This window comes from Heliangelus exortis, chromosome 2 (genome assembly GCF_036169615.1).
Source record: "Heliangelus exortis chromosome 2, bHelExo1.hap1, whole genome shotgun sequence".
NCBI classification, from domain to species: domain Eukaryota; kingdom Metazoa; phylum Chordata; class Aves; order Apodiformes; family Trochilidae; genus Heliangelus; species Heliangelus exortis.
Window position 1 is genome coordinate 38,686,848 of NC_092423.1, and position 19,670 is coordinate 38,706,517.

General features: G+C 34.2%; 1 protein-coding gene across 6 annotated transcripts in view; it reads right to left on the reverse strand.

The window, feature by feature from the left end:
* TAX1BP1 (Tax1 binding protein 1) overlaps positions 1-19,670 on the reverse strand; it is a 52,504-nt gene that overhangs the window by 23,456 nt on the left and 9,378 nt on the right. For 5 of the 6 annotated variants that reach the window (XM_071735617.1, XM_071735619.1, XM_071735615.1 and 2 more), the window contains exons 3-5: positions 11,506-11,608; positions 8,374-8,561; positions 6,641-6,799 (exon numbers count right to left, since the gene is read on the reverse strand). In XM_071735617.1, coding sequence (XP_071591718.1) covers positions 6,641-6,799; positions 8,374-8,561; positions 11,506-11,608 — 450 coding nt within the window. Of the gene's footprint in view, positions 1-6,640; positions 6,800-8,373; positions 8,562-11,505; positions 11,609-16,298; positions 16,430-19,670 lie in introns of those variants that run through there. The other variant, XM_071735620.1, reaches the window with a different exon arrangement.

The window sequence follows — 19,670 nt, forward strand, 5'->3', positions numbered from 1 at the left end:
CACATCATCTTGAATAACTCAGAAAAACAATTCTTCTCAGTACAAAACTAATTTCTTGAGAAAATAAATTAATAACCCTAAAGCAGAACATACATACCGAGATAATACCAAGAATTACTGCTATCAAAATTCAGTAAAGCTCAACTTAGCATCAACCATGACAGTGGCATGAATCAAAGTGTAAACAAGGTCAAGACAGACTGACCAACATGCCTGACTACACCATGACTTAGTGTTTGTGCTGATACTAAGGTACAAGTTGTCTCTCAGATTAAAGCACTAGTTATCTATTTATTTCTAAACAAAGCTTAATGTTCTGAAGCAACAAGACTGTACTGTTACATCAAGAGAAACACAGTCCTCCTGGCCAGTTTCCAACTTAACTAACAGGTTTTTAAGTACAATAAAATATAATGAGGACTGGTTTTACTCATTAATTGTCAAAATACACTGTTTGCAAGTGTAATTAAGCTCTGATTTTACAAGTACCTAAACAGAAGTTTGGGCAGTATAATTTTTTTTTTTTTTTTTTGGAGGGGGGTAGGGAGATTTGAATTGTGAGGGGTGGGAAATGTAACTCATAACTCAATCACTTCCTAAACACTATGGCAGCACATGAAGTAGAGTTTTATTTTTGTTACATATGCTACAAATAAAGGACTAATACATTACAACTACTTAAAAACTAAATGGCTATATTATATTCTTTAATATAAGAAAGAATTTCAAGGCATCACGAATGTACCATCTTTTTGAAAACAACACTGGAGAAGATTACCCACAGCTCTCATAAGGACTTTATTTTTGAAGAGCTATCAGTTTCCTGCAACCAAAAATATACGTACCTGGTGAGATGAAGGCAGGATATTTTAATTAAAGTCAGTACTCCAAGTAAAAGTTTCTGCATAAACCAGCAGCAACAACAAGGCACACTGTAACAGTTTGTCCTTCCCTAGTGCAGTGGAGACTAATTACTTGAGCCTGTTTTGAAAGTCTAGTACAGTAAAAAGTCTATTTCAATGTATATCTGTGTTTTCTCTAAACACCACTTCGGTATAACTGTAACTGTTGTAATTCAAGTACCTTCAAAAGAATTTAATCTGATACATTACATACACAAACTGTACAAACAGTTCAAACAGGCTGCCAAAGGTAACATATTTTAAAAGGAATTAATAGCCTAAAAAAAAAAAATTCTTCTACAAACAGCATTACAATTGATGCTGCTTTGCTAGTTATTCTAAAGGGACATGGTATTAAAACGTAAAAGTTCCATACTTAACAGATTCTCACCTAATAAACTTGTTTAGATACAACTGAAGCCTACAGTTTTGAAAGAAAAAAAGGATTAATTTTTAGAGACGACTCGTTATTTTACAGAATTCTTAAGCAATTCAATTTAGATGCTGCAATCCTAGCCCCATACACTCTGGTTACAGCAGTTTCAGAGCCTGTAAAATTTAAAATGAGTGCTCTTAGAGTGTTTTACAGGTAAAAGTTGACTGTCGTTTAGGAAGGGTCTAAAGGAGAAGAATATAGTAAATACATCTATTAAATGTACAACATCTATTACAAAAGAAGATAATTATTTTCTGTAATTATTGTTGACTTAATTTCTGATTTATCCAGTACATCAAATATAGCTTTTCTTCCACTTTTTTGACAGAAAGAAAGGCACAACAATAGCATGAATCATTTTAATGACATGGTTTAAAAACACCCAGCAATTCTAAGGTATTTCTTTTTTTTTTTTTTACTTGATTGTATTTTTTAAACCAGTTACAAATGCAGTTTCCCCCAACACTCCCTCCCTAGGATTGCAACAGCCTTTTGGGTGGAAGGGGGGAAAGTAAACTACATTGCAAGGATCAGAATAAGCAGCGAGTAATTACTTAAATCAGTTTCACTCCTGCAAAATAAAAAATTCTGACAACTACTAGGAGTCTTACTTGTGAAATGAAAAAAAAAAATTAATGTCATTGTCAAGTGAATTTATCTTCCCCTGAATAATAAAAAAAAAAAATTAAACCAAATTCATCTCTCTGACATCAGATTTTCACACATGCAGCATACATTAAAAATACCAACACAAACGGATTCTGATTTAAAGAGGCACTGAAAAAACACTTCAGCCACTTACTTTTACAGACCAGACACTTATACTGTTGAGGTACTACACTTCACAACAGTGTTTTGTCACTACCTCACAGAGAAACTCTCCTTATAAAATGGCAATCAAAAGCCAACTTTAATTTATCTGACGTTTGAATAAAATTCTCCAATTAATAAAGGTACCATGAAGGTAGAACTTGTCATCTGAATGCGGATTTAGATGGATGTCCTATTAAAAGTCCCCATTATACAGATGAATTAGCCCACTTTTAAAAGTTATATGGTGAACTAAACTTTCAAAAGGCATGAAAAAACAAGTTTATCAGGTCAGTAAATTCACTTCTGCTTTGATTTAAGCTAATTTCATACCAGAAACACTATTCAAATGTTCATGGCATCGAAGAAGTAAAACGAAATCCACAAATCTGTTGCTTCTGACTCAAGCTAAAACATTTATGGAAACCAAAGCCACACGACTCAGGCCTGTCACCACTGTAACATCGAAGAAATCAGCTCAGAAAAAATCTCACCCCACTAGAGGGAGACAAATGATTGCAAAAGCATCATTTGCAAGCTCTGCTGTCTACCAAAGAGCACAAAACCTATCTGAACAAAACTGCAACGTTGCAGTGCCAGAAGACAGACTGATGAAAGACTGACAGCAATGACTACTGCATATTGCTCTTGTTCAGCACAGTAATATTAAATATTAAAACAACAGACATGTAAGCTTTCTGCTGCCAGAAAGCTTCCACAGAGTTTAAGTACAAACAAAACTGGAACACAAAGACCAAAAATCATGCGTTTTTGTTTTCACAAGTATAGATTTTTATATTCCTAATGTGTAAGAGCGATCAGAAATATTAGTATTTTTTAGATAAAAACATGCTCAGTACCAGCAAACAAGTTCTCAGAAGGAAACCAAAGGGAAAGTTGAAATGTTGAAAGTAATGTCAAGATGTTCTGATGACCATTTATCACATCATCTTCTTCAGTAAAATAATCATGGTGATTAATTATGTCATTATTTTAACAGTGTTACATTAGTAATGTTGCAAGATGTATATACAGCATGATCCTAAATAACAGTATGCTACCAGGGAACAAAGGAACATTCTGCAGTACTATGTTGCAAACAAATACTGTTTTCCTGCAACTGGAAATACAGCCCTTTACTAAAGAGAAAATTAGTCCAAAGGCATATGAACATGAATAATAAAGGCAATTTAAAAGAACTGTGTTTTAACAAAAATAATTTTCATATTATGAACCATCATTAATCCAATTTCTATTTGTTACACTGCACCACAGTAAGAAAACTTCATGTACTATGACCCCTATCACACCATCCACATTCTGTTCAATTCAATGATAAAAATATAAGGCAGTTTAATAATGTATTTGATAAAAATACAAACACATGAGCCTAGACAGTCACAGTGTTTGCTCCGAAGAAACTACAATATTTTTTTTTAAGTGGCAGATTGGAAAGTATTTTGTAGAAAGCAGTTCATAAGTTCATAAGCTTGCCTTATCACAATACAAATAGAAATAAATAGTAGTTGCCAACACATTAGCAGCATAAAAAGCTCTGCACTCAATTAGAATCAAATGCATGTGCCTAGAGATGTATCCACTTCCTCTGCTCAAGCAATTGCTGCTATTTAAATACAGCACTTTGTACTATTGTGGTTTTTTAGTGGGTTCTTTGGACACCCACTCTGTGCACTGCTTTATGAAAGTACTTGCAAAAAGGAAAAAAATTAATATACTGTGAAGAGACTGCACATCAATTAAATGTAGCTTAGCTTTATTTTTAAGAGAAATAAAGATTTCTACCACGTATAGTTTCCTCTTAAACTACAAAGGTAATGATACGTGATGTTTACAAGTTATGTTTTCTTACATGGGCTATTTTGTTTCATTACTTTTTTTTCCTTTAGCCTAATATGCCCTGAAGTATATTAAAAGTTTTTAATAGAACTCTAAGTAGCTAAACCTTTACCTTAGTTAAACCTTAAACACAAAAAAAATTAAATTCATCAATTTCCATTTTTATCTATTTATATATCACAAGTTGGCAGCGTAACTAAAAACCCACCCACCAGTTTGTGACAAAATAACACTTTGAGTAAAAGAAGATTTAAAAATGTACAGAATTACTTAGTTAAAACACTCATTTTGAGACTTAAAAAAACAAAAAACCACAACAACAAAAACAAAACAACATCAACAAGCCAAACCAAAAGAGCTTATCCTAAACATACTGGAAGATTATGCAGTTATTTAAATAAAGATATATTTTGATTACTTAGCATTTCAAGGTTACCCCTTGTAGTCTTATAAAAACCAAGTTAATGTATTGTTTAGGTTTATCACCATTAACAATTATTCACACGACAGTAAGCTGACTATCATCTCAAGGGGGTTTTTGGGGGGAGTGGGTTTTAGAGCATTTGTTCTGGTGACTGGTTAGATGGGGTAGTGTTTTGAGAGGGTTTTTTTGTTACTTTTTTCTAAACCAACTGCAGTAAAAATAAAACCAGGGTGCTATAATACAACTGAGTGCCAGATAAGTGTTGCTCAGGCATTTTTAAATCAATCCATTAATATACTATATACAGTTTTCTCAGCAAAGATGTCATACAAACCCTTGATTCACTGCTGTATTTCATGTATTGGGGTATGGAAGGAAGGAAGGAAAGCAAGATGGGAAGTAGTCATATTTACAACTGGAAAGTTTAGAAAAAGTCACGTATAAATTATTGTTTATTAAACCTTCCAATTATGAGAATGGTAACTTATTGCATCTGAGTTAGTAAATGCCCGTTTCATTTTCAAGAGTAACACTGGATTTATACTATTCTTCTGTATATAAACAAATAGAGGAGTCCCAACTCAGATTTTTTTTTAAGGTGAAAACCAGATAATAGAACATAAAAGATGTAAAATAAGACAGTGTCAAAGACTTAAGAAACAAAAAACAATGGCACAAGTTAGAGAACTTCTGTATTACTCCTGATAGGTTACGAGTTGCATTACTCAGATTAGACATCTACTCACAGCTCAGATAAGTGTAAGTGAGAAGTTCTGCACATTGCATCAATCACTTGAACAAAATAAAAGGCAGTAACAAGCCAAACCTGAAACATTCCTGAAACTAAATTCCAATTGCTCAATACTGGTATATGAAAGTTGAAAGTATTTTGGTTACAGAAATTCACAGAAAAGTGTGAGAAAGTAAAGACATTTTTGTTCCTACACAGTCTAACTGTATCTTTGCTGGACAGCCATCAAAATCCCATTTGACCAATTTTTCTAAAATGGCATTCTAAAGCCAACATGAATTAGAACCGATAATTTACTTTCACATTTTTTCACTGAGAACCTCAAATAACGATGCAAATTACTCATTCAGACTTATCCATCAAATTTAGGATTCTGAAAATCCATAAAATGCATATTTCTAAGTATTTAACTCATCTCACTGATTTAATTTCTCCCGTATATTCAAAATTAGGATTATTCTTTTATAGGGGAAAAAATTCCTCTAAAAAAGACCCTACACTTTCCTTTTTTCTTACCCAACCTTCTAGTCCATTTCACCATGACTGCTCAAAAGTAAACTACCAAGTTTGAACAGTTTCAAATTCCCCCAACAAATTCCTTTCTATTAAAGGTGTATCATGCAGAACTGTTGACATATACATACTACTACTTAGAAATAGCCTATTAACTGCTGTCCACAGCTAAATTATATAGGCTTCATTACTTCAAATTTGTCCATGTCACCACCTCCCTCCCACCTGTTTTTAATCTTATCCTAAGAGTAGTTTTTTAAAAAGCAGAAGTCTAAAAATAGATTAAATCCATGGGGGTTTTGTGCCTTTTTTAATAATACTACATTTCCTCCTTGCCATACATAGAATTCTAAATTAAGCTTCTTTTGGTTTAGGCTAGATTTGTATTTTCACTATCAATTAACACTGTAAATTATTTTTTAGATTAGTGCTTCTTTTTCTTTTTAAAATCTTCAGACCTTTGTGAACCCTTTTAGAAAAATAATTAGTTACTTCTCACTACTGCCCTGGCAGTGGTATTCTCTGTTAAGTCTTGATCTTCAGTTTTAATATTATATCTTTTTTACCATTTTCAATACCGTGAGTTCTGTGTGCTTATCCCTTAATAGTTTTTTGAAAAGCCTTCCCCCATTTTAAGTTAATGTAACCAAACTTTAAACTATCAACTACTTTCCACTATTAATTCTGCAGTTAAATGTCAAACATCTGGTAACAGTTGTCATCGATTATCTTACCAAGCCTGGTACCAAAAGCCTTAAATATTTTAACCATTTTACGACATAAAAGGAATAGTGGCAGGAGGTTAATAGGAACTGACCTGTGCTAGCATAAATGTCTATCTAACTGCTGAGGGGTTTTGATAGCTGATTTTCACCCAGTTTAACTGGTTCTTGAAAAAGGAAGATTACAGACATTATGAGTCAGCTTTAATCAGTTAAACAACTAACCTTTTGCTCTGTTTGCAGTTGGTCATATCTCTGCTTTTCATGGCTAAGTTCTTTTTCCAGTCTTTCAACTTGATCTCTGAGTTGTGTCGTTTCCTTTTCCAGAACAGAAGTTACCTTTAATAGCTCTTCTTTTTCTTTTATTATTTTTTCAATTTTAAACTGTAAAAACAAAAACATTCCTTTTTTGTAATTTTTCTCCCTTTCATTCCTATCAGGTAAGCGGGTAACAAACTACCCCAATGTCTGAGCAGAACCACAAAATATGTGTCCTCTGGCCAGGTTATTTTTCAATTTTCCCCTTATTCCCAGATTTCACAAGTTTCATTGCTTTAACTGAGTAAAACTACATTACCACTAGACAGCCCACTTTGCAGAGTCTTGATTTATACTCAAGTTTCCCTGCCGTAAGTGAAGTGCCTTTACTGTTCCCAAGTGACAGCAACTATGGAGGAGCTAATTACAATGATGACAGCTTGGTGAAAAAATGGCTGCTGAGTATAGAGAGACACACACACTCCAATGCAATGCAATGTTCGAAGAGTTTCAGAAAAAAAACCAAACAAAATAAAAATTAACACATATAGTCTGGACAGACTTCTTTTAGTAGGGCCTGAAACACTATGACAAGGGGTAATGGCTTTAAAATAAAGAAGGGTAAGTTCAAACTATAAGGAAGAAATTTTTTATGATGAGGCTGGTGAAATACTGCTACAGCTTGCCCTGAGAGGTGGTAGATGTTCCATCCTCTGGACACATTCAAGGTCAGGTTGGACAGGGCTCTGAGCAACCTGATCTAGTTGAAGATTTCTGTCTCATTGCAGGAGAGCTGGAATAGATGACCTTTGAAGGTCCCTTCCAGCTCAAACCATACTGTGATTCTACGATCTAAAATAATAAAAAAGGTTTGAATAAATATTTTTAGTACTATGAGTATATATCTGAAAAACAAAAATATCCCAGATATATCTCTGTCTCCAATCCCTGAATTTTGAATACTGTAATTTGAATATACGCACGCATGTGCCTAGACACAACTGACAAAAGGATAAAACATTTGATGGCAAGGTAAGGATGCTATACTGAGCAATTTTCTAATAAGCAACTCTTACCAATCAAGTTGGTTAGGGTTTGGTGTTGGTGGGTTTTGATTGGTTTGGTGGGGTTTTTTTGTTGTTGTTGTTGTTCGGGGGTTTTTAAGTAGTTGCCAGCCTACAAAATATCATCAAGCAAATGGAAACATCTAGACTCTGGATGTAAGAATGCAGATGTAACCACATCCATCTAAAACATGACACAAAGAGTATCAATTTAATTAAAACAAGAGCTATTCTAACATACTTAGGCACCTGCCAATTACCCAGCTTGTGCACAAATATATGTATACTCATTTCTTCGTTTTCTTTACAACAAGCACCATTTCTCACAAAGGATATCTCCCCCCTTCTGATTAGTTAAGAGAGTGCAGATGTGAGACAGGCAACTATCTACTATCTTATGGTTTTCTAGTCAATATCATACCTGTAACCAGTTTAAAATCTTTACTCATTTATCCTGCAAATGTTCTGAACTCCAATCAAATACTGGAGGACAAGCCAGAAACCTACACATATATACACATATATAGGGAGGTTTTTTCCTTCCTGGTTTGTTCTTCAATGCTATATCCTATGAATGTATGTATATGTAAAATTTAAAAAAATGCAAACAACATTTTAAGAATTATTGAATCAAACCTCAAGAAGTCCAGCCTTTGTGGTCACCACTAACATATCAGAGTTTCCTTCATCTTCCATGGTGAGCAATTCTTCAACAGGGGAAGAGGTACGGAACTGGAAAGGTGTGCTGGCTCCACGGATTTCTCCTTTATGAGTCACATAACAGAACTGGTAAAACTCTCCATCATCATTTGGTAGATAATACCCTATCAAAAACAAAAGCAGATTTGAAGAAACATTCTACACTTCTACGTGGAAATACATACTATGTAGTACACTACTATGTAGTCTACATTCCATGGGGAAATAGATTACCAGACCAACTTACGAGTTTTGTGGTCATTACCTCAGCAGAAAACTCATTCTATTCAGCACCTTTCATCTATCAACAGTTTCTCCTACCCTTTGACACAAAAGCCTAAAGCTATATAAGGTAATAGGTGCTTTATGTACACATCACATAACATACATTAGGTAATAGCTGCTGTTTATATACTTATGAAACAGACAAAATCACTAGCATTAAGAGGCCCTGAAGATGGATTAGGACTACATTATTATCTAACTTTTGCACAACCACAGAGCAAAAGAGTGATTTTTTTTTTTTTTTTTTTTTTTTTTTTTTTTTTTTTTTTTTTTTTTTTTTTTTTTTTGCCTTGGAATACCTTTACGATCAAAGACAACAAAGAAAGACAGAATAACATGTAATGACAAGTCATCTGCAACTTTACCAGGTACAGTTTTTGGAATTTTTTTGTGGAATAACCATAATATAATTCTGCTGTTTTTAAATGCTGATGCACAGGAAGGTTCTGAATGGATGACACAATGTTAACAAGCTGCGAGCAGGGGGTGGGAGGAGGGGGTTTAGAAGAAGAGATTATTTTTCAAAATTGAAAAATAAAAATATTCTACAGTATGGAAGTTAAGAATAAATCATCTTTTTTGTAGCTATGTAATACTGCATACTGCTAGCAAATCACTTCAGAAGATTCTGGCTATTAGACTGTACTGTTGCCAAATAGAGCTTCAAAATCAGTCTCTTACATGACCTGGATTCACACAGTAATATCTGTGGATAGTAAAATCCTTCCCAGAACTAATGAGATTTTTACCTTTATTAGTAAATGCAAGAAATCACATCTTACCGAGCTGAATGGTAAGAAAATGAATTGGTTTTATTCAGAACACTTAGTTCTCAGATATCCTAGTCACCTTGAGTAGAATTCTAGCATAATTAATCTTTACTTAACGTTCCAACCCAGCAGGTGATGTCACCAATTTCTGTCCCTATTTCACTACAATTCAATATGCTCCCTTTCTAATTTTATCATTAATTTTCTATTCACCAACTTTTATCCCAGACTCCTGGAAGACTTTTTTCTTTGAACTCCTTTTCCTACATATGGCAAAACATTACCTGTGCTATACAGACAACACTTGTATCAGGCACTCCATGTTTCCATTACTCTTAAAACTTTATGAACTGCTGCTTAGGGTTTAATATCTTAATTTCAAAAACTTAGGATGCTTTTGGACCTGACTCACTTTCCCATACAGCACTGCCATTCAGTTAACCTGATTCAACATTTAAATAATGTGACCCAATGGAGACACTGATTCAGAACAATCTATTCTGCAGCAGCAGCAGCAAGTTTTAATATTGGTTCAGAGCCTTTTTTATTGTGTCTAGCAAGATAAGAGGTAAGAGAAAGAACTGGAAACTCATCCAAGCTATGACTATTTGCAGCTACTATTTGCAGCTTTAACAAGACACAAGTGCAACACAGCAGTCATTCAACTATTATTTTTCTCTATATTCTAAGTAATAAATGGCACATACTAAGACAAAAGCCAACTGTGGGAAGTAAAAAAGAAGATAAGATGATACATAAAACTTAAAGCAAACAGAAAAGCATTGAACAAGCTTAATAGAGGTGCTCTTTTTACATACAATTTGAATACAGGGAAAATTTTTATATTTATTATGTTCTGTGGCAAGAAGTTCTGCACATTGTTTTACCCAAGAATCATCTCTGTCTCCATTTTGAATCTGTCACTCAGCTTACATCAGTGGGTCCTACTTTTTAAAATATGAACAACAGATAATCCCCCCACACCATGGGTAGCTGATTTTGGACACATCCATCTTTTCCTGTTATATCCCTTTCCCAGGATGAAAAACATGGCAGAAGGAAGTTCTGAAGGTCACCTAATCCAACTTTCCACTCAAGGGACTGCTGTCATCTCCAGTCTGAGACTTCAGTGGCTGTGCCTAGTCAAGTGTGTGGATTTCCCATCCTCCCAAACCAGACACACTTTTTCAAGTGCTGCATTACTCCCCTTTGGTAAAAAAGTTCTTCCTAATGTTAAGACGTAAACCTCCTAGCCCAAAGTCCACAGCCAATTGTGATTTTTTTATATTTAATGATTAAAGTGTGCCTCTGTCATCTTTGTAACTCCACACCTTTACAAAGAAGTTATTTCTTAATTTTTATCTTTGTTGCTGGGCTTTGTTCATTTGATTTACTAGAATTTGTGGGGGGTTGGGAAGGGTAGGAAGAAGATCGGATATCTACAAAGTGTCAAAAACACGGTTATACTACAGATTTGTACAATGTTGATACATTTTCTGGTTTGTTCTTCAATGCCTTCCTTCAACCTTCAGCCATTTTCATAAATTCCTCACCATCAAAAAGGTCCTCTGTATCTATGACAACTCTGAACTTCCACCAAACTGCAATATATGATATTCATTCTTTGACAAGAATCACTTTACACTGTGAATGGTTAAAGTGCAGAGACTGAAGGTAATACAAAGATGAAGTGTACTTACAGATACCAAGATTAAAAAGCCCTGATGATGACTAAACAAAGCCATTTTCTGTATTTGTATATTTTTTAGCAGGGCTTCTCTTTCTATCAGTAATGAATATTGCCTATTACTATGTAAAAACACAGTAAGTTACATACTTTTTCTTATAATTTCCCTTGATATCTAGAATAAGACTAAACTTCACACAGTAAAATATGAACAATTCTCCATTTTGTTTTGAAAGTCTGGAACTTATGCAACCCTCAGCATTGTAATGAACAGATAAGTATTTTAAGTAGGTGGGACAATACAGGTAGATATTGTTTCATACTCACCTTGAAAAGTCAGCACACAGTTAACAGTTGATCCTTCCACATAATTTTCCGGCATAGGTGACCAAAGAAATGTGTAATAATCTCTTGCAGTACTCCAACCAACCTAAAATAAAATAAATCACCAGAAGAAAAAAATTAAAGAAAGAGAAAAGAGAAATAAAATAAAGATAAAGTATTAAGCAGAAGAATCTGTTATACAGGTAAAATACCATGGTTTGTCCTTTGCAACATATTACAATACGAATATTTCTGCTTCAACATGCAATAAAAAGACAGTCCATGTTTACAAATCAGGAATATTTTAACAAGCATGTCAAAGGTTTAGCATGAAATTTATTAAGCTTGTTACCTAAGGCAATAAATGGGACTAAGGCAATAAAAGGGTCTATATAAACTAAAATACCAGCCAGGTTTCACTATACATTAAAACTACTATTTGGTACATTCATTTTTTTTCTATGAACATACACATTGCTACACTAAAAACACAAGAGAGATAAATTTTGAAGTTTATAGTGGTATTTTCTTCACATAAGTACCACCAATACTGACTATTTTATGTCCACAATCCAACGTGTTCATCAGAAAACAAAAAGAGGGAAAGAAAAAATATCTTACTCGCTTCTACTGAAAACCCCAAATTTGACAAGGGTAAACCAGCACTTTTTGGACAACTCCTGAAATGCTGAAGGCCAGCATTTCACTGGAATGCTAATTCTTCTGTGCATACATGCTATGTCTGAAAAAATTGCACAAAAATCTAAGTCAGTGTTCTCACTAGCTTCAATTAACATCTGCTTTCCAACTTTTCATAAAAGTGCATTTCTGTACAAACTTATTAACTCAGATGTTAATGCACCTTTTTTGCTGAACCTGCTTTAGCCTCAGAAAAGTGTACCATTTCTTGCTGCCTTAAAATAAGAAAGCATATAGTTTTTTAAATGCAGTTCTCAATAAAAAGTCCTCATCTAGTTCTTTATAATTTCAGAATAGAAACTGAATTGTCTAGAATACTGTATCAGTATACCATACTGTATAGAACTGAAGTAATCTTTTCATTCTACTCTTAGTTTTATTACTGTTCAAGAAAACCAGACACCTAGGAAAACATAGAAGAAGGAAAATCCAGTGAATATAAAACCAAGTATCATTCCCCTAGATCAACTCAATCCTTTTTGCTCTGGAATGAGGCTTTTTTTTTTTTTTTCTTTCTTTTAGATACCATCTTTGGATCTGTAAATTTAATAACCTGTTCAGAAACTAAAAGTTATTTTTATAAATACTGTAACAATAATTCACATAACCATTTTTTTAAGGTTATTTGAAACTTCAGTCATGCTGACACAAACAAAAATAGTACTTACATATAGAACAAATAATGGCTGCCCTGTTTTTCAAGTGAGACTCTATTCTGTGGGTTATTTGCAAAGAGGGAACTGTGACACATCAAGACCGAGTGAGTGATGTACTGGGAAGTTTACCACATATGTACTTTCTCCAGCAATTCCCCGTTTCCTGTCATCCATCAACTGCTTCCCCTACCATAGCTCCCCATCTTACACCACTATGATCCCGAGACTCCAACTATTGTGTAACAGGGCATACACAAGTTTTCAGCAGGCCTGGACTATCCCATGGCTCTTTTCAGTGCTCAGGATTTCAAAAGATGAGGGTTTTCCCCACTACACGTTGCTCACGTCAAAACATGATAATGCAGAGAAGGAAATGTGAACAAATCTCTCCTTTTTCACAGTTGCATACATTTAGAAAGAGGAAGTTTGTATATTCTGCAGCAAAGCAAGTTAACTTAGTAATATTATTCAACATCTTTTCTACTTAACAATGTCTACCACTATCTTCCAGAGGATTATTTCTTACGTTTTGCTCCTTGTTTCTATCATCTAAGTATTGATATGCTGAGAGGAAAATAAAAGTACTGGATGCCTTAGGTCTAGGATCCAGATCTTTAAAAAAATATCTATCAACAGACTGTAATTACACCTTTATTTTAGTGTTTTATCTTTTGATAATATTCTCTTTAATCAGCCGAGTATGAAGTACACCATGGTACAGAAATACAAAATACTACAAAATACACAGTCATCCTCTTGGTGGCAATAGATTATATAATCACAGATACCAGGCTATAAACAGACATTAGATAGCTCAGCAATTATTTAAATGTGACCTTTGACAAAGCATATTTCTTTCAGCTCAGAAGGAAAAAAAAAATAAAATAAAAAAAAGTTAAAACTGTGTAAAGAAATTTTAAGACTGCTTAAAGAAATGTAAATAAAAATCAAGGTAAGCAGGAACTACTGGTAAAGGCTACAGAGGAAATAAACAAAAAATGAAACTGACAATGAGAAATTTGGGAATACTTGGTCAATAGCCCCATGTCAATTGTATATGAAAAAAATAATACTGTAGCTCTGGAAGCAAAATGAACAAGAATCCTCACCATCATTAGGAATACCAGCTTGGAAAAAATAGTCATTTTAATGAAAGAGATCAGAAAAGCTAGATTGTTTCTCTGACTGCTGATCAAAACAGCAAAACTCATTAAAATTAATATAGACTATCTTCCAGGTTAGTCTCCAGATGAGAAGAGTCCAGATCCTCCAAAAGGACTTATTTGTTGTTAAAACCTTACCTGAACGACACTGACAGAAGAAAAAGTGCTATTTAAGGCAAATGTCCACCTAAGGTGATTTTGCTGGTTTTTTTGTTGATAATCTTTGTTACTGTTATTCTAATTAAAAGAGACTACTACAGCAACTAGCCCCTACAATTCTGCTTGGGACATACTCAAAAAAGGACAAGTTGAAGCTTTTCTCATAAACTTAAGAATCTGTGCTTTGTGTATGTTCCCAGCAATATGCAGGATTCAAGAAATCAGATGACTCAACAGGTAGGTGTTAAATAGAATCAGCATGGGGCAAACAGCATCAATCAGTAGTGTGATTCTGGAAAAAAAATAATAAAACCAAGGGAACTTTTAAAAAAAATAAATGCATTTACTTATTGCGCATGCAGTTTTAAGAAACTGAATGCTGAAGTTACTTAAATGAAACTTTTCTGTGAAAGCTACGTAATTTGGAGGCTGAAAAACCTGAGCACAGACTAAGAGCTCCCTGGCCAGTAGATTCCTTAATTTCATACTCAAAGGTGAGTTTTAAGTTAAAAGCAGCTAAATTCATCCTAGTCTTTTTCAGAAATCTTTTCTCTATGCAATGATGTTCAAGCAGTAGATAAAGGTTACCCTGCCACCTCACAAAACCTTTTGCAGCTGATGCTCCAGTTCTTGGGGCTATGGAGCCCCTGGGACCCCACTGTACTGCTGAAATAGCAGCAACACAGAATCTACTCTGGATAAAAACAACCAAACAAAAACAACCACATCTGTTTAGATTATTTATATCTCCAAGCTTATCCATGCTGGAGTCTCCAGGAAAGTTGCAAAACAGAAGAAAATCTTCAAACACATTCTTTATGTTAGAATTGGAAATTATTCAAACAAGTAGGAGCAGAAAAGTTCTCCAATATTTGAAAAGCTCAAGGCATGAAAATAGAAAGAAGCAGGGCTGCTTCTTTAGTTTGTGCCTAGATTCTCTGGTGGCCTACTGAAACATGAATGCATGCTGAGAAGTGCAACTTTTATTTAAATACTATTTAAATAATCCATAGAGCTTCTATCCCAAATGTGTCTATTAGCCTTTCCTTTTTCACATCACTGAAATTCAGTTGCTTCAACGTTTAAAACAAACAAAACCTTGAGAATTTTACACCACAGGAGAAAAAGGAAATAAGTGGTTAAGTATTTAATTCACTAGAATCTTGCGCTATTATTTCTATTAAAAAAAATTAGAAAATGGAAAAACAATACCATAGGCACAACGCAACAGAAACAAGGGAAGACAAAGAGCAAAGATTGTTACCAGAGAAAACTCTTCCAGCCTGTAAGAACAAGAATTTGACCATTTCAACTGCCAGAAGAGCTGATATGACTAACAGTGAGCACATGTATTCATGAAAACAGTACAGAAAACACACAAATGTTTTGTAACAAGGAGTCACAAATTTAATTTCCATAAATTTCATTTCCATATTTGAATTTCAATAATGAATATAGCTATTGAGAGAATTAAATCCATTACAAAAATATATTTAAAATCAAGACTTCAGTTCTAGCATTCCCTTTGTCTCCTTCATTTACTAAGCTCTAAAAATTTGTATCTATCTCTACTCAAGCTGCAAGCGTGTTTATTTTACTTTACGTTACTTAAGAGCTGTTAAAAAAACAAAATTAGGGGAAAGAGGTGGAAACCCACATTTAATTCCCGTTTAGTCCCCACATGAAGTTAGTCCTATTTTGCAATGAAGATTATTTTCTGACGTACTTAAATGTGAAACCAAAGATTAAAAAAACCACAATGCTTTAATTAGAATGCTAAAATGGTACTCAAAGAACCCAGATACAAGCACTCATATAATGCGATTTTTTCCTTTTTAATTTACACTGTTAACCTGAAGAGCATTTGACAAAAAAAACAAAAAAAAAAAAACAAAAAAAACCCTCAAGTGAGACTTTCAAAATGAAAGCAACTCAAGAGAAACAGTATCTGGATCAAAACAACTACAGACTTTGTTGTACAAAAACTCAGTTGGAATTCCTTTCATGAAAATAACTTCACATATAAAACACACCAAATAAAAAGTATTGTCAATTGCTACCATAAAACCAAGTTCCAAAGAGCTAAAGCTGAAACAAATGCACACTAGTACTTTCTTACCACGAGAAACCTTAAATAAGTGAGAAATTTCAATAGGACACGCTGTGAAACTTTCTGTGAGCCAAGAGGAGTACAAGAGGCACAGTTTACTGGTCCAATTTAAAACCTTGGCATGGGTAATGGCAGACATTACAATACCCACATTCAAGCACACAAACATTACAAATTACACAAGAACTCCAGCACAAAACCTTCTGAAGTTCAGAAGAGAATGATTCGTCAGACTGTGCACAAAACTTGTTTTGAACTCTGAACTCAAGTTCATCATCAGATGCATTGACTGGTCACGCTGATACCAGGACTTTTTAAGGAATTCATTGAACACTATGAAAACATTTTGCTCCGAGTCAAAAAAAAAAAAAAAAAAAAAAAATTAGATAGACTTATATAATGCAACTTCCATAAACTAACAGGAAAAAAATAATAATCCATGTTCTAGCTAGAATTAGCAACAATATGTCTGCTACCCTGACCTGGTATTTAACATATTCTTTTACCTTCTCCATTTCTCTACCTTTAGTTCCCACAACCACCACTCAGAAATCCATTTTGAAATTAGAAAGCTATGTATAAATTCCAACTCTTGCTTTCCAGAGGTTAACCTACAGACTAGTATTTTAGAAACCAAATTCAACTTTCACCCTCTCAATTAATTTTTAAACCAAAAACCCACAACTAAGCATCGTATCTCCTACAAATATGTCCTGTCCTGATTATATTATTATGTAGAAACAATGTGTTACTCAAACGACCCTCACTTTATTTATTCACTCTCCATAACTGGCCATTACATAGTGATCTATTTCTATTTCCTAGTTTCAAGCAAAGAGGCTTACCTCAATTTAGGACACCATAAACTACTCTTTAATTATAAAACCAACTCTAGTTGCAGGTAGGGACAAATAAACTGTCTGCAATAGCCACAGAATACAGGTTCTGCTTCTACTAGTAAATAGGTATGTAGTTGTCATGAAGGTTTTTTCCTCTTCTATGCTGCCCCACACAATCCCCTTTTTACTGAAATGCCACACAGTGTGATTAGCTCCCCATATTAACATTTCACCCACAGTACATTTCCATAAAATAGCTAGAAGAAAATTAGCTGACTAGAATAATGGGTGGGCAGAAGGGTGGGAGCACAATCTGTGTGCCAGTCTGCATGCTAATAGTGAGTTAAGAAACATATTACTGAGAAAAAATAGCATTTTATTTCACTGTATCTCCTGTATTCATCTTAGAAAGAATGTAAAATTTTCTAAGAAAACTCTGCCTTACAACTGCACATTGCTTGTAGTTCAAAAATTATTTCAAACTTCATTTTTTTATCTGAGTTTCAGATGAACGTGGAAAATAAACACTTTTCCATTTGACTATTTTGTTCTATTTCTTTCCTATTATAAAGCCTTGATAAAGTCCATCAACTCTATGTTGAGTGAGAGTGCTAATTTACAGAAACACCACTAGAAAGAAAGTTCATTTGGCATCTTCTTCCCTTGCCTCAGAAAGCTGTTAGGGAAATGGAAGAACAGGAGCGTTCATTTTGCTGCATTATGAGTGTCCTGCCTTACTATACAACCTGCATACTAACATCAGCAGACCCAGGCAGCAAACCCAGGACACACTTGTATAGCAGAACCAACTTGGGCATAACCAGTAAGCCTTTATTGTAAATACGTAATATAACACAATTTAAAAGGAAAAAAAAAAAAAACCAAAACAAAAAAACCAAACCACCAGCACACACAAAACTCAAGAGTATAAATTATGACCTTCTTGTAATTCAGAAGGTAAATGTAGAAAGTAATTTGGCAAAGTATCCTAAGTACTGGAAGAAGAAAATAAATTACCTCTGAGCAAAACTACAGACAGTAGATAAGGTTTTGGACATGTGTTATACAGTAAAATTATTACAGATGACAGTAAGTCAGCAGCCTTTACGTATTTCATATGAGGGAATCAACTATTTTGACCCCAGCCACAGAAAGCACAAGTGTCTAAGCAAAATGCAATCGGACCCAGTATCCTAGAAAGTGATTTCTTCACAGCTGGCTTGGTTTGTGCCATAACCCAGAGTTCAAGAAACACTACTTGAAAGTCACAGCAGTGACTTTAACAGTCTACAAAAGGCAGTTAAATTCTTCTAAGCCAATTAACAGACAGAAAAAATATCTGGGGGCAGTAAGGTTTGTATCAGACTAAATTACTGATACACTTCTAACACTGACAAGCCACTGAAGTGACACACTTTAGAGTGCAGGTATCATAGTATTTGGATGCCAATTCTGAAAACATGGCACTGTACAGAGAACACCAGAATGCAAACATGACAAAAAATACTTATTGAAGTACTAAGTTGATTTTAGTAACATTAAAGCATAGACATCCAAAAATAAGTCAGCAATGAAGTCAAAGCTACAACTTTGGGGGTTTTTTAGTATGTTTGGCATCACTTGATATCACATGCAACTTTGATTTACTTCGAGTCACGTAAGACTTTACTTTAGATGTGACCTCGCTGCTCACTCCAAGAAAAAAAAATTTGTTTTACAGCAGGAGCCCTGAAGCTGAACATTTGGGACAGAAGATAGCTGCACGTAGTCTAGACTATGAAAGGCTGCAATCTTAATATGCCCAGACATGAAGATGTACATCTCTGCTGAATGTTACAAACACATAGAGGCAATTTTTTAGCTTGGGCTATTGAGAACATATGGTATTTGTTGCAGTATCAAGGTACTATCAGGATACTAAGCTATTATCATCTCTCTTTGGTTGTATTTCTATCTCACAGTTCAGAGGAACATGTCAAAATGACATTGACAGAGTGCCTAGACCAGAGGATCAACTTTCTCTCTTATTAGGTATAAATCAAAATAAATATAGAAACAATATGATCTCTAGAAGAAAACCTGGTACATATGAAAATGACTGTCTAAGGAAATGTTATGACAGATCAAAGAGTAACAAAGTTAGTTCACTTTAGAAGATAAGCATGAAGATGTATTAAAAATGGGTAGGTAGAATTTAAGTGAAATACTCATCTGCCATCACATTGAATGGAAACTATAAATTAGCACAATCTTTTACTTCAAAATTGTAACCAGCTACTGACCATTTTGCAATGCCACTTCTGTCTCTGACTACACAAACCTACCATAGCAAGTATTTTTAGAAAACCAGTGACACTTGGAATTAAACATCAAAATTTCTTGTCAAAGGTTAACATCAGGTAAACTCAGATTATCATTCTCTTCATGCAGTATAGAAACCATGAACAGCATTGCAATGAAGTTTCTCTAAAAAAATTATCTCAAGACATATATTTCCAAGGCAAGTAAATAAGAAACCAATGAAATCACTGATTTGCAGATA